A 14450-nucleotide genomic window follows, 5' to 3' on the forward strand; every position below is an offset into this window, starting at 1 on the left:
TGCAAGAAAATCCACCACTCCCATCCTGGTCAGTGAGTCAACATTCCACAATTCTGCAAGCAGAATTATCCACCCTTCTGAGAGCCAGGGCCATAGAACCAGTCCCCGGGCCTCAGCAGGGTAGAGGATTCTACTCCTGATACTTCCTCATTCCAAAGAAAACCGGAGGCTTTCGACCCATCCTCGACCTCAGAAATCTCAACAAATTTCTCAAAAAAGAAAAATTCAGGATGGTATTGTTAGGCACCATATTACCTCTTCTTCAAAGAGGAGATTGGCTCTGCTCTCTGGATCTACAAGACGCATATGCTCACATTCCCATCTTTCCTTCTCATCACCAGTACCTGCGATTTCTGATCAAAGGTCAACATTTTCAATACAGAGTGCTACCATTCGGCCTAGCCTCAGCACCTCGAGTATTCACAAAGTGCCTGGCAGTAGCGGTGGCACATTTTCACAAACAAAAGGTGCATGTGTTCCCTTATATGGACAATTGGCTCATCAAGAGTCAAACTCAGAATGGAGCTATCAATTCCCTCAAGCTCACAGTCAACTTGCTTCACTCCTTGGGATTTCTCATCAACTACCAAAAATCCCATCTCCAGCCATCTCACCTACTACAATTCATAGGTGCAGACCTAAACACCATCATAGCAAAGGCTTTTCTTCCAAGAGACCGTGCTCAAGCACTCGTTCTCCTGGCGCACTCTCTTCGAAATAATCTCAAGTTACAGCTCATCAGTGCTTCACCCTACTCAGTCACATGGCCTCCACAGTTCACGTCACTCCCATTGCCAGACTGACCATGCGACTGATGCAATGGACACTCAAATCTCAGTGGATTCAAGCCATTCAACCATTGTCCACCCGCATTCACATAACGCAGGAGCTGCGTTCCTCCCTCCTCTGGTGGACATCAATGAACAATTTGCTCAAAGGTCTGCCTTTCCAGCAACCAGTTCCACAAGTGACATTAACTACAGATGCATCCACCTTAGGCTGGGGAGCACACATTGGTCCTCTGAAGACACAAGGGACTTGGACAAAACTCGAGGCTTCTTTTCAAATAAACTTCCTAGAGCTTCGAGCTATACGTTATGCACTACATGTGTTCAAGGACTGCCTTTCACATAAGACTGTTCTGATCCAAACGGACAACACAGTAGCCATGTGGTACATCAACAAACAAGGGGGGAACAGGTTCCTACCTCCTTTGTCAAGAAGCAGCACAGATTTGGGATTGGGCCCTGGCACATTCAATTCTTCTACGGGCCACTTATCTAGCAGGCATCCACAACATAGTAGCCGATCGCCTCAGTCGTCAGTTCCAACCACACAAGTGGTCCTTAGATCCAGCAATAGCATCCCAGATCTTTCAACGCTGGGGTCAACCAACAATAGATCTCTTTGCATCCCATCTGAACTACAAAGTGAACAAGTACTGCTCCCTGTTACAACAGGAGAACAGCCTACCAAAGGACGCCTTTGCTCGCCATTGGAACGCAGGCCTGTTATATGCGTATCCACCGACACCACTCATAACCAAAACGCTAGTGAAGCTACAACAGGACAAAGGGACCATGATACTCATAGCCCCATACTGGCCTCGGCAGGTATGGTTTCCCACACTGCTAGACCTCTCAGTCAGGGATCCAATTCGCCTGGGAGTAGCTCCCAATCTCGTAACTCAGGATCAGGGTCGGTTGCGCCATCCCAACCTTCAATCCCTGTCCCTGACAGCATGGATGTTGAAAGCTTAATCTTACAACCACTCAACCTTCCAACCACTATCTCTCAAGTGCTGATAGCTGCACGTAAACCTTCCATCAGAAAGAACTATTCCTACAAATGGAAACGGTTTACTTTGTGGTGCACTCAGAAATCTTTAGATCCTTTCACTTGCCCCACTACCTCACTACTAGATTACCTATACCATCTTTCAGACTCTGGTCTTAAGACTTCATCAGAGTACATTTGAGTGCAATCTCAGCTTATCATAACAAGCTGGAAGACGCACCTATCTCTACACAGCCTCTCGTCAGTAAATTTATGAGAGGCCTAACTCACATTAAACCTCCAGTTCATACCCCAAGCATACAATGGGACCTGAACGTAGTATTAGCCAGGCTTATGCATTCTCCTTTCGAACCCATAGATACCTGTGACTTTAAATATCTTACGTGGAAAACTGTTTTCCTCATAGCCATTACATCAGCTAGAAGAGTCCGTGAACTACAAGCTCTTGTCACATACGAACCTTTTACAAAGTTCTTACATGACAGGGTGATCCTCCGTACTCATCCCAAATTCCTTCCTAAGGTAGTCACGGAATTTCACTTGAACCAATCCATAGTTTTACCAACATTCTTTCCAAGGCCTCATTCCCACCAGGGAGAAAGAGCCTTACACACCTTGGACTGCAAACGCGCGCTATCCTTCTATTTAAACCGCACAACAGTCCAAAGGAAATCCAGTCAGCTATTTGTATCCTATGATCCAAATAAGCCAGGTAAAGCAGTGGGAAAACATACTCTCTCCAACTGGTTAGCAGATTGCATACAGTTTTGTTATGAGAAAGCAGGCCTTACTCTTCAAGGGCGAGTAAAAGCACACTCAGTCAGAGCAATGTCAACCTCGGTGGCACACCTTCGCTCTGTACCTATTCTGGACATTTGTAAAGCAGCAACATGGAGTTCTCTTCACACCTTTGCAGCTCACTACTGTTTAGACAAGGAAGGCAGACAAGATTCAGCCTATGGACAATCTGTCTTAAAGAACTTGTTTCCAGTTTAATCCCAACTCCTTCTACAACCAACCTGCTATGATCTTCGGCTGATTCATTTCAACAACAATACGTCACTGTTGCTCAATACACAATGGCTCAGCCTCTAGCTTGCTAATCACCCATATGTGAGGACTAGCATCCTGCTTGTCCTGGGATAAAGCAAAATTGCTTACCTTGTAATAGGTGTTATCCCAGGACAGCAGGATGTAGTCCTCACAAAACCCACCCGCCACCCCGCGGAGTTGGGTCCGATACGTTTTATTTTATTTTTGGCTAACGCTGATTGCTACAAAACAGACTGAAGGGAGACCCCTGTGGCAGGGAATATCATGGCATGCCGGGCATGCTCAGTAGGCACTCTGGTGCCAGTCAAAAGTTTCATGGAAACTTTTTTTTTTTTTTTGTATTTAAACAATTTTTATTGGATGATTAAGCAAAGACAAATTAGTAAATACAACCATACTAGCAATCATCAGAACTATATGAAACCCCCAACCCCCCTCCCCCCCTGACAACAGGAATTGAGAAAACAAATGAAGAGATGAGTGGCAAAAATACATAACATAGCGTTATTTGTAGTGAAAGGTGACTGAAGTACATAGCTGGAAGTGAATCATTCGACCGATGCTCGTCGGGGAATCCCAAGCCCGGAAGAGGAAACCAGGGAATGAGAAAATCAGATTAACAAACGGACTCAGCAGTCATATTAGGGGCAAAGTCCCCCTGAGCTTGATCCTGGAGCCACGTACGATACGGTTCCCAGATCGCTGTAAAAGGTTTCATATGATTATGATGTACTGCCGTGAGGCGCTCCAGTTGATAAACATTATGAAGTCTGTGGAGAATTCGAGCGAGACTAGGGACACTACTTGCTTTCCAATGTGTGGCTATTTCAAGCCTAGTGACAATAAAGACTTGTTGGATAAACCTTTGTTGTGGCTTATTGACTGACGACACTGGCAAGGTTAACAGAGCATGCCATGGTTTGATGTCCAGTGGTTCTCGAAGGATACGAGATAACCACTCAAAAACCGCAGTCCACAGGCATCTAATTTTCCCACATTGCCACCATACATGATAATAATCTCCTATCTGTCCGCATTGCCGCCAGCAGGTGGCTGGTATGCGAGGGTTGTAGCGATGTAGACGTTGAGGGGTATAATGCCAACGATATAATAGTTTGTAACAGTTTTCCTGCAGGGTAGCAGATATAGAACATTTGCGGTTCATCAGAAAAATTAGAGTCCAGTCATCCTCATCTAATTCATAAGCAAAGTCAGACACCCAGGCCCTCTGTTGGCAAAAGTGGCCCGAGGCTCTCCCTGACAACAAAGCGTAGACTTTGGAAATGAGACCCCGTAACTTATGTACATTAAGACAATAATGTTCAAACAATGTAACATTAAGGCGCATAGTACCCTGTCGAACAGCCCTTTTAATAGAATGATAGATTTTAGCATACAATAGGAAGTCCACGTCTCTAAGATGATAATGAGAGCGAAGAGCCTCCTTTGTCATGATAGAGCCCTGGACAATAACGTGTTCTATATAGCGAATGCCAGCGGCTAGCCATGGCTGAGACGCCGCAGCAGTGGAGGTACAAGGAAAAAGAGCATTAGCAAAAAGATGAGTGAGAGGAGTATAAGGCTCCTTCCCAACCAACAGAGCTTTCCACCGCTTCCAAAGGCAAAGTGTGGTACCCAAAGCAAAGGGCAGGTAAGGGCCCACAGGCCAGGAGGCCTTAGGCTGCCACGGGAGGGCAGAGAGTGGGAAATCCCCCATTGCAGCCTGTTCCAGAGAGACCCACAGTGGGAGGTTATGAGGAGAATGAAATACCAGCAGAGCCCGAAACTGGGCCGCGCAGTAATACCATTGTAAGTTCGGGACTCCCAGGCCCCCTCTATCTTTAGAAAGATATAAAGTATTGCGTGAAACCCGAGGAGGTCTTTTGCGCCATATGAACCCAAAGATCTTCTGTTGCCACAAGCGAAGAATAGCTGGTGAGAGCAGAATTGGGAGGGTGGTAAAAAAATATAATAAACGGGGGAGAATATTCATTTTCACAATCGCAATCCTCCCAAGCCAGGAATGTGTATGTCGGGACCATTTGTGAAGGTCTGCAGTAATAGAATGTAAAAGGGGCGTATAGTTCAGGGCAAACAACTGACCAACAGTAGGACCGATGCGAACTCCCAAGTATTTCAACGCCGTTTTGGCCCATTTAAAAGGTAAGCTGAGTTGTAAGGTCGCTACCTCTTGGGGGGGAAGGTTAACGTTCAAGATTTCGGACTTGTCAAAATTGACTTTGAGCCCCGAGACAGCCCCAAAAGCTTTCAATTCAGACACAACCCCTTGCAGAGAGTGAATCGGATCAGTTAGGGTGAGCATAATGTCATCTGCGAATAGGGAGATTTTAAAGTGGTGGTGTCCAATAGAAACCCCCGCCACAGAGGGAGACGACCTTATGCGAGTAGTGAATGGCTCTAAAAACAGGGCAAACAACAAGGGGGATAAGGGGCAGCCCTGGCGGGTTCCACGACCAATAGAAAAGGGCGGACCATAACTACCATTAATTTTAACTCTGGCCATAGGGTGATCATAGAGTTTCCGCACCCAAGTAATAAAAAAAAAACCAAACCCCATATGTTCCAGTGTGCGAAAGAGAAAGGACCAGTGAACCAGGTCGAACGCTTTCTCCGCATCTAAAGACAATAAAACAGTTGGGATATGATCGTGTTGAACAAGGTCAATAATGTCCACGATCCTACGAACGTTATCCGCGGCCAAACGGCCTGGGACAAAGCCTACCTGATCCGGATGGACGAGGTTAACAAGTACGCTATTCAATCTCTCTGCAAGGACTCTAGCCAAAATCTTGAGGTCCACATTGATCAAGGAAATGGGCCTATACGACCCACAGGAAGTCGGGTCCCTACCGGGTTTTGCTATGACTGAGATCCCAGCCGTGTTGGCAGTAGCAGGAATGGTGCCAAGGTCCCTAAGGGCATTAAACATATCAGTAAGGGGTTGCACCAGAGCCAGCGTAAACTGCCGGTAATATTCCCCCGGGAAACCATCCAACCCTGGGGCCTTTCCCGGTTTCAGGTTCTTAATAGCAAATGTGACTTCATCCACGGTGATAGGAGCGTCAAGCAAAAGCCGTTGGTCCCCCGTAAGTGTCGGTAAGGAGACAGAGGCTAAATAGCAGTCAATGTCCACGTCCCGAATGGAAGCCTCAGGAGAGTATAACTGAGTGTAAAAATCAGAAAAGCAAGTGCGAATACTCTCCGAAGAGGTCTCCAGAATGCCCTGGGGAGTGCAAATCTTTGCAACTAAGGTCTGCGCTTGTTGTGCCTTTAAACTCTGCGCCAACAAGCGACCCGCCTTGTTACCCCCCTCAAAGTATTTTTGTTTGGTCAAGTTCAGCTGGTGACTCACATAAGCATCATCTATAGAGCGTAACAGGTCTTTAGCACGTAAAAGGCGAGTATAGAGTGCAGGCGACCCGGTGGCAGCATGCTGCTGCGACAGCTGGGTAATGTCAGACACCAATGCCGATCGTTTGCCCTCTCGTTCCTTATTGCAGAAAGCCGCCCGAGATAGCAAAAGCCCTCGGACCACGGCCTTGGAGCATTCCCAGAGTGTGGCAGCAGACATGCCTTCCGTGTCATTGACCCTGAAATATTCTCGTATGCTGGAGTCAAGCCGTTTGGTGAAGGCAATATCCCTCAACAAACTGCTATTTAGACGCCAAGCACGTAGGCCGCCAACAGTGTCGAGGAAGGCCACTGTTGCCCAGACAGGCGCGTGATCGGACCACGTGATGCCATCGATGCCCACGGCCCGAACAAGATTTTGAATATGGGCCCCAAGAAAAAGGTAATCAATACGGGAATAAGATTTGTGAGGCGCAGAAAAAAAGGTATAGGACCTCGAGGTCGGGTACCTATCCCGCCAAATATCTATTAGGTGCCAGCGCGTCAGGAATGCACGCCACGCTTTACGTAGCCCAGTGAAGGCATTAGTATGCGGAGAGGAATTGTCAACCTTAGGGTCCATAGATAAGTTAAAATCTCCCCCCAATATAATGTCTCCAGCTGCCTGACCAATCAGTAACTGGTCTATCTCCTTCAGAAAGGATGCTTGGTTGACATTGGGGAAATAAACATTAACCAGGGTCAGGATACGACCGCCCACTCTCAGTTTAAGTAGTAAATACCGGCCCTGTGGGTCCAGAACCGTGTGCATCAAGTCATGGACTAAGGTGTGAGAAACAAGAATCCCCACCCCTGCGTAGCGGGAATTCTTTGTGCTGGCTGCCCAATAAGTGCTGGGGTAAGAGGGAAAAACTAGCAAGTGTTCATAACGCTTACGAATGTGCGTTTCCTGAACAAAGGCTAGAGCCGCCTGTTGCACTTGCAATTCTTTTCTGAGAAGTACCCTTTTTCGAGGAGTATTCAACCCCTTTACATTTAGTGAGATAATTTTAGTGGCCATAGGGAGAAAGAGGGGTTAGATAAACATAGGGCCATTCCCAGAGCTCTCCAGGCCCCGGACTCCCACCCAAACATCGGTGTAGACAGCCCCCCCACATATACGGTAAACGCCACACATAGATCACAGTACAATAGTAAGATACCCTGTTGTCATCCCCAAATAATGGAAGGCATGCCACCATTCCCAGTGGAAAGCAGACCTTCAGGGGGCTGCAACTGTACCCGGCACACAGGGAACTCCCCGTGCCGAGGCCGTCCCCCCCTCTGAAGCAAAAGGATAGCAGAACAATATGAAAACACCAAAAATGCAAACAGGAACATAATTCGACATAACTCAATAGGGCAGAAAAGTTATCCACCCATTCGCCGGTGATTAAGGCAGATACCCCAGGCAAAAAGGGTGTCTTGAAAAACCAACTCCAAAACCACCTCCATGGTAGGAAGACTGGTAAGAAGGACCAACGATGAGGTCGACTGCTCAACCCTGATCAGACATGGACCCTCCAGCAGCTCCGGAATGGCGCCGGAGGCGACGTCCGCCCTTTCCAGCTCGCTGCCAGCGAGGCATGGCATCCGGTTTGGAGCGGGCCGCGGCCGGCTTTGGTATCTGAAACGGAACTGGTAGTTGAGCCTGCTTGAAGGCCTCTGCTGCGTCCATCAGTGTCTTGACACGATATGTCACGCCTTGGATTTGAAATTGTAGTCCAAATGGAAAAGTCCATCTATAGCGTGTCCCACCCGATCGCAGAGCTGTCGTGACCTCACGCAGATCATAGCGGCGTTTAAGGGTCACTGGAGCTAAATCTTGAAATATTGTGATGGAGTGAGACTTCCATTGAATATCTCGTTGCTTTCTGGCCGCGTCATAAACCTGGGATTTCTGCAGAAAACTGTGGAAACAGATGATAATGTCCCGAGATCTCTGCTCACCTTGCTGACCAAGTGCCCGATGGGCGCGTTCTAGCCGGATGGTAGAGGTCTCTGCAGAGTTGTTATCCTGGTCCGGGGAGGCCATTTGTAAGATAAAAATACAGATTTGTTGGGCAATGCTATGGGCATCCACATATTCCGGATTGTCTGGCACTCCCCTAATACGGAGATTGCATCTCCTATTCCTGTTTTCTAGGTCTTCCAGCTTGTCAGAGAGGGCAGATAATTCAGTATCAAATTTCTGCTGTCGATCCGCCATTTTGTTCAAGACCTCCCCGTGGCCATCCACCCTCCCCTCCACATCATCCACGCGGCGACCAAGTGCAGCTAAGTCCTCCCTAATGTCAGCCATGGAGGACATCAGATCTTGTTTGTGCTGTTTCATATCGGCACGGAGCTCCATGAACCACCCCCTCATCTCCTCCTTAGTGACAGCGTCTCCCGGGGTAAGCGGAACCTGTGGGGGGAGGGGTCCGATCGCGGTCCCAGGGCCCTCGGCAGCGTCAAAATCCAGGCTGGTCGGATTGATGCCCACAGGCCCCTCCTCGGCATGTGCCTTACCGTAGGCAAAATGTTTTAGATCTGCCGGTTTTTTTTTCGCCGTCATGAGCGCAGGCACGACAGAGGGAGGCACGGCAGAGCAAACCGGGGCAGGAAAGCGACGAAATCAGCTGTTTATAAGGTGTTTTCAGCGCGGAGGGAACGGAGCTCAGCACGCACACGTCTTATCCCATCGGCCGCGGAACAGCGCGCCCCCTCATGGAAACTTTTAAAGAAGTTTTTCCGTACATAGGGCTCCATTACCGATGTCACCCATATGTGAGGACTACATCCTGCTGTCCTGGGATAACACCTATTACAAGGTAAGCAATTTTGCTTTATACCAGTAGTCCCCAAACCTCATCAAAAGGGTCTGATGGGGGTGGGTAGGGTAGAGGGAGTTGTCTGGCGATTTGAAATGCTAGGAAAGGAAAGGAATACGATATGGTTTCAAAGGGTGAGGGAGATAGTAATATTTCTAAATTTCTTGGAAGCTGGCAACTATGCCACCAAGAACCCTACTCCCTGCCATCCCCTTTCTTGCATCTGTCACTTCAGGGAGATAGGTGCAGATGTGCGTGTGGTGCACTCTTTTCACTCCTCCTCTCCCTTTACTTCAGTCACCTCACTGATTCCCTTCCTTCCTTTCCATTTCTTCTAATTCCCTCTCTTGCCCTTCTCCCCTCATTCTCTCTTCATATACTCTTTTCTCAGTCCCTCCCTGCCCACTCATTCCACTTTCCACCTTTCTCTCTCATTCTCTTCCTTCCCTGTCACTCGCCCCTCTTTCTTCTTTCCTTCTCTTCTCTTCCCTCACTTTTCACTCACCCCTTTCATTCTTCCCTTTCACTTTCACATTTCTCTCTCATTACCTCTCCTCCATTCACTGGCCACCCTCCCTTTCCTAGCAGTTCTGGCTGAGTTTTCTCTGTGGCAGAGTCTGGCCTCTGTACTAGTGGATTTGGCCGTGTATTTTCCTGCAGGTTGGGGCCAGCCTCTCTGCCAATTGCTGTATTTGCCAGTGAGTCTGGACGTGTCTTTCCTTGCTGGCAGAGAATAGATAACTCTGCCAGCTTTTCTGTTGCTGCCACTGCGTGTTAAAAAAAAAAATATTCCTGCAGATCTGGCCATGTAAAGGAGAAAAGCATGGCAAGCTGCTCAGAGGAGATGGGCAGGCCAGGTCTGGTCTGTGGGGCTGTAGCTTGGAGACCCTTGGTTTATATGTTCAGCTAAACTAGATACTTTGCAGCTAGCTTATGCTTTGGCATGTGATAGTGTTTAAAGTTGCCATACTACCTTATTTTGATAGCTACTAATGCTTTTGAGATAAGATATATTTTGGTTGCACTCTTCTGTTAGGAATACTTTTTTAGGATCATCAGCTTCTAGCTTTTCTTTATTTTGTGTTCAAGGTTACAGTCCTATTATTTTTTGTCAAGGATCTATTGCTTGTTTTTCAGCAGTTAAATTGCAGAGCTGTTTTTAATTCTGGGAAGTATATAAGGCTAAACAGTGCCCTAAGCATAGGATTCTTAGGGTTTTAGGAGTGCACAGGACTATAGAGGAGATTGCCAGGGCCCAGACTGAAGGAGGCAGGAAGATTATTGGTAAGAGAGGGAGGGTTGCCTCCCGCACTTGGCTCAGCCCTTCACTTACCCTTAGTTTCTTGCCATTTCAATGGGTACCCGTCATTACGCTGCAGTGATTGGCTTTTATAGTCTTTGCTAAGCATTCATGGGAATCCAGGGCAGACCCTGAGCATAGCCTGTTCCAGTCTGGCTAACCTGTGCGATATTGCTAGTTGTGCTAATTGACTCTTTATTTGCCCCTTGTTTTCTCTTTATCACCTCCTAGCTTTGCATCTGCTCTTGAGGGAGTAAAGGTTAGGTCCTTTGCAATTCTACAAGTTGCCAACCCTGTTTCTAATATTATTCTCTAAATCTGTCTCAAACATGCTTGAATTCTGTCATAGAGCCAATTTCCACCACCACTATGTTTGAAAATGCATTGAAAAAGATGATTTGTATATTAAAAATAAGATGTTACGTGTAGTGGACCTTACTGCACTCATTTACTGTGTGTTGCAGGCCAGATTGGTAAATCCAACATCTTTTCTTCCTCTTGCAGGTGTTTGAAGGCGTTTATAATAATTCCCGAATGCTGCATTTTTTAACTGCTGTTGTGGTGAGTTGTGGTTTTATTTCTTGGTAGTTATTGTTCAGCTCCTCCTTCTTTAAATACATACATATACCCAGATACTTACCCCAATATTGATTGTGTGGGAATTTGTGAAGGGTGTCTGATGCTTCCAAAGAATTTATTTCCTGCACTTTACCAGTGCACTTGGGAAGGCTAAAGCAATATCAGGCTGCTGCAATATTGGCGTGCGGAAAACGGGCTCTCGCGATTGAGTGCATGCTCTCCTAAAGCGTGCCGATCAACCTCTCCAGGGCGCCTGATGCAGTACGCAAACGGCTGCTACGATAAAATGGAGGTGCTAGGGGAAATTGTGTGTCTCTAGCACCTCCTTGGCAGCGGGCTCCCAGGAGGGGTGGCTGTAGGCGGGCTAGGAAAACGGAGTGCTGAGTTTTATGAGCGTCCGTTTTCCTAACCTATTCACAGCCACGGATTAGGAAAATGGATGCTTGTTAATTGAGCGCCCCTTTTCCTAACTTGACCGCTGGCACATTTTTGTTTTTTGGACAGTTCTACCTTTTCATTTCCTCCGACTTAATATCGTCATGATATTAAGTCGGAGGAAGTACAGAAAAGCAGTATTTTCTGCTTTACTATACACTTTTTGGGCTCCTCAAAAATTAATGCCTGCTCTGGGGCAGGTATTAAAATTTATTTATTTTATTTATTTAAAAGTATTTATATACCGCTTTTTAAAATAAAATTTTATCAAAACGGTTTACAACATGTTAAAATAAAGTAAAAATAAAATATAACTAAAATAAACTTAAAATGTGTGTTGGGCACATATTTTTTTTATCTGGGGAAAATAGCTAATAGCCTCATCAATATGAATTTACATTTGATGAGCGCTATTAGCTATACGCTCTATTGGATGCGCGTTTTGGACACACTAACTCAATCACGTGTTGTCGTGAACTGCAGCCAGCGCATGGTATTGCATTGGCCTGTATATCTGGTCAGTTTAGCTAAAATCCTGTGGCCAGGTGCCTAGTTACCAAGAGGCCAATATGCAAAATGAAACTTGGCCAGATAAATACTACTTATTCTGCTAAGTAGTGCCACTGAATATCCGGCTTCTGTCAGTGGGTACCACTTAGCCGGATAAGTGACTTATCTGGCTAACCTTTTAGCCGGATAACTTAAAGGTGAGGAATGGGCGGATTGGAGAGGAGTCAAGTTAGCCGGATAAGTTACCCGGCTAATTCAGTATTCAGAGTTAGTCAGATGAATTATCTGGCCAACTCTGGTTAGGCCATAGGACTATCCTAAAGTTAGCTGGCTTAACTTATCCGGCTAACTTTAAAGTGGCTAGCTATATTCAACCGTGGCTGAATATACAGTGCTAGTTAGCTGGATAAGTTTCTGTCTAACTAGCACAACTGCCAAATGTCTCCTAAACTTAAATGATTTCTCCCAGTGTATGCACTCGAACTGAAAATTTTCAGTTTTTCCTCATTTGGTTCTAACCTCTCTGAAGACCAGGAAAATCATCTAGTCACACTAATGGGTGATGTGATGTGGTGGTGCTAATATGGAACACTTTTCTAGAGCTTTCTAGGAAAAACCTAAACTTCTGGACCAGTGCAGAAGTTCCCATAGCCATACAGTGTGCCTCAGTTTGTTATTTCCTTCAGCAGCAGGCACATCGATTGCCTCATCTGACTGCTATGATTTCTTGCTATGTTGATTGCAAGCAGTTCTTTTGTTTTATGGGCAAAAGTGTTCCTTAGTGTATGTTTCTCTTTACTCTTAATATTTTAGACAATTTTGTCATCAAACTTTCTTAATTTTTTCATGTTTCTATCGGAAGGCAACATTTCTTTTATGGTTTCTAACAGACCTTCTTAGCTGGGGAACACTCTTTTTCTACTTGACCTGTTTTGCTTTTCAAAATTTATTCCTCTTCTTGATTTTCTATTGTCTGTTTTTCAGACAATGTGAGAAAGCCAGCGCTTTCAAGTAAAGCTGAGACTAGACAAAATATGTCCATTGCAGGCCATCATTCATTCTTTCATGTTTTTAAAAATGGATTTATATTCCCTGTTTCTTTAGCTCAGAGAGGATTACAGTTATAAAGTTGGTTATGAATATTAGTAATGATGGGAGGAATACAAGTGGTTTATGGTGATAGAAAATCAGTAGCAGGATGGAAGGAATGCAAGAGGTTTACAATACAAGTATAATTTATAATAGAAGAATTAGATGTAAAGTGGTCGCTGCAGTTAGTTACATGAGATCTGAGGAATCATGGGGGTATATTAGGGATAAAGTGGCTAGGATGTGCACAGTCACATGAAAAGCCAGGTTTTATAAATAGGAATGGAAAAAAACAAACATTAGGTCACTTGGTTGCCTAAAAAAAAGTCCTTGGCACTGTGGACCCCAAGCCCAGGAGCAGCTGCTGCTACTGTGGTTGGAAGAGCCGCCATCATTATTGCTGTGGGAGGTCTGGGCCAAAAAAGAGCCCTTGTTGTCCATGCTGCCAACATCAGGAAAAGCTGGAGTGTGATCTCCCAGCCCTGAGGCAGTTCTTCATGGAAGAAAGCACTGCCTTCTATATAACACAGTCCAGAGGTCCAACTTTAAGCTTTGAGGTCACATTAAGACATCTCAGTAGTTTGGCAATATTAGAAGAGGAACTTTAAAGGCAAGTAGTGGAGGTGATTACATATGAGAAGTACTGTACATCATGCATCGATTGACTCACTTCTTGGAAAACTACAAATGCCAAATCTCCACTTATTGAGGTGAACTATAATCGCTGCTGCTCCTAAGCCTTAACATAGTTGACCCCAAAAACAATTATAATAATTGTGACTATACTGCCTTTAACCATCAAAAAATACATCAAAAACTGATTATATTAGAGGTAGAAAAGTGGTAGTTTAATATCTTAACCAATCTGAACATCATCATGAACTAGATGGTTTACTGCTAGTTGAAATCATTAACTTACCATCCTTCTCTTTAAATGTGGCAGTATCACCAAAACAAATTTTTAAAAATATTTTTTAAAGCATGCTTGGAGCATACTACTGCTTCTGTTCTGCAGCAGAGTGTTTTTGGTCCATTAGCAAGCATGGAGGTTCAATGTTGGCACTGAGCATCCTTTGAGGAATGCCTCTCTTGATCTTTGTCATTGTCAGTTCTGATGCATTATGAGTCTTCCATTGGCACTGAAAGTTGGCCAGCTCCAAAATAGTCACACCCTCAGAACTATTTCTAGTTTTGGTTGATGGGCTATGAGCTTTCATGAATGAAACTGAGGAAATATGTTTTGAAGAAGAATTCTTATCTGAGCTTTGCGGAGACCATTTTTCTCCATAGGCATGGAGTCAGTCTACCCAAAAACCTTTCTTTTTCAGATTTTCTTCATACTATGGCGAGGAAGAGCCCAGGGTACCTTATCTGGCCTGCAAGTGCCTTGATGTCCCAAAAAGATCAGTGGCAGTGTCTGTCCTTCTCTTGCAAAACCAGAATGTTTTTGGTTTTGCAAGATC

General features: G+C 45.5%; 1 protein-coding gene across 1 annotated transcript in view; it reads left to right on the forward strand.

Moving 5' to 3' along the window:
• ATXN2L (ataxin 2 like) overlaps positions 1–14450 on the forward strand; it is a 235148-nt gene that overhangs the window by 67744 nt on the left and 152954 nt on the right. Inside the window, exon 3 of the mRNA XM_029607113.1 lies at positions 10879–10935. Coding sequence (XP_029462973.1) covers positions 10879–10935 — 57 coding nt within the window. The remainder of the gene's footprint in view (positions 1–10878; positions 10936–14450) is intronic.

Source organism: Rhinatrema bivittatum, chromosome 6 (assembly GCF_901001135.1).
Source record: "Rhinatrema bivittatum chromosome 6, aRhiBiv1.1, whole genome shotgun sequence".
Classification (NCBI taxonomy): Eukaryota; Metazoa; Chordata; class Amphibia; order Gymnophiona; family Rhinatrematidae; genus Rhinatrema; species Rhinatrema bivittatum.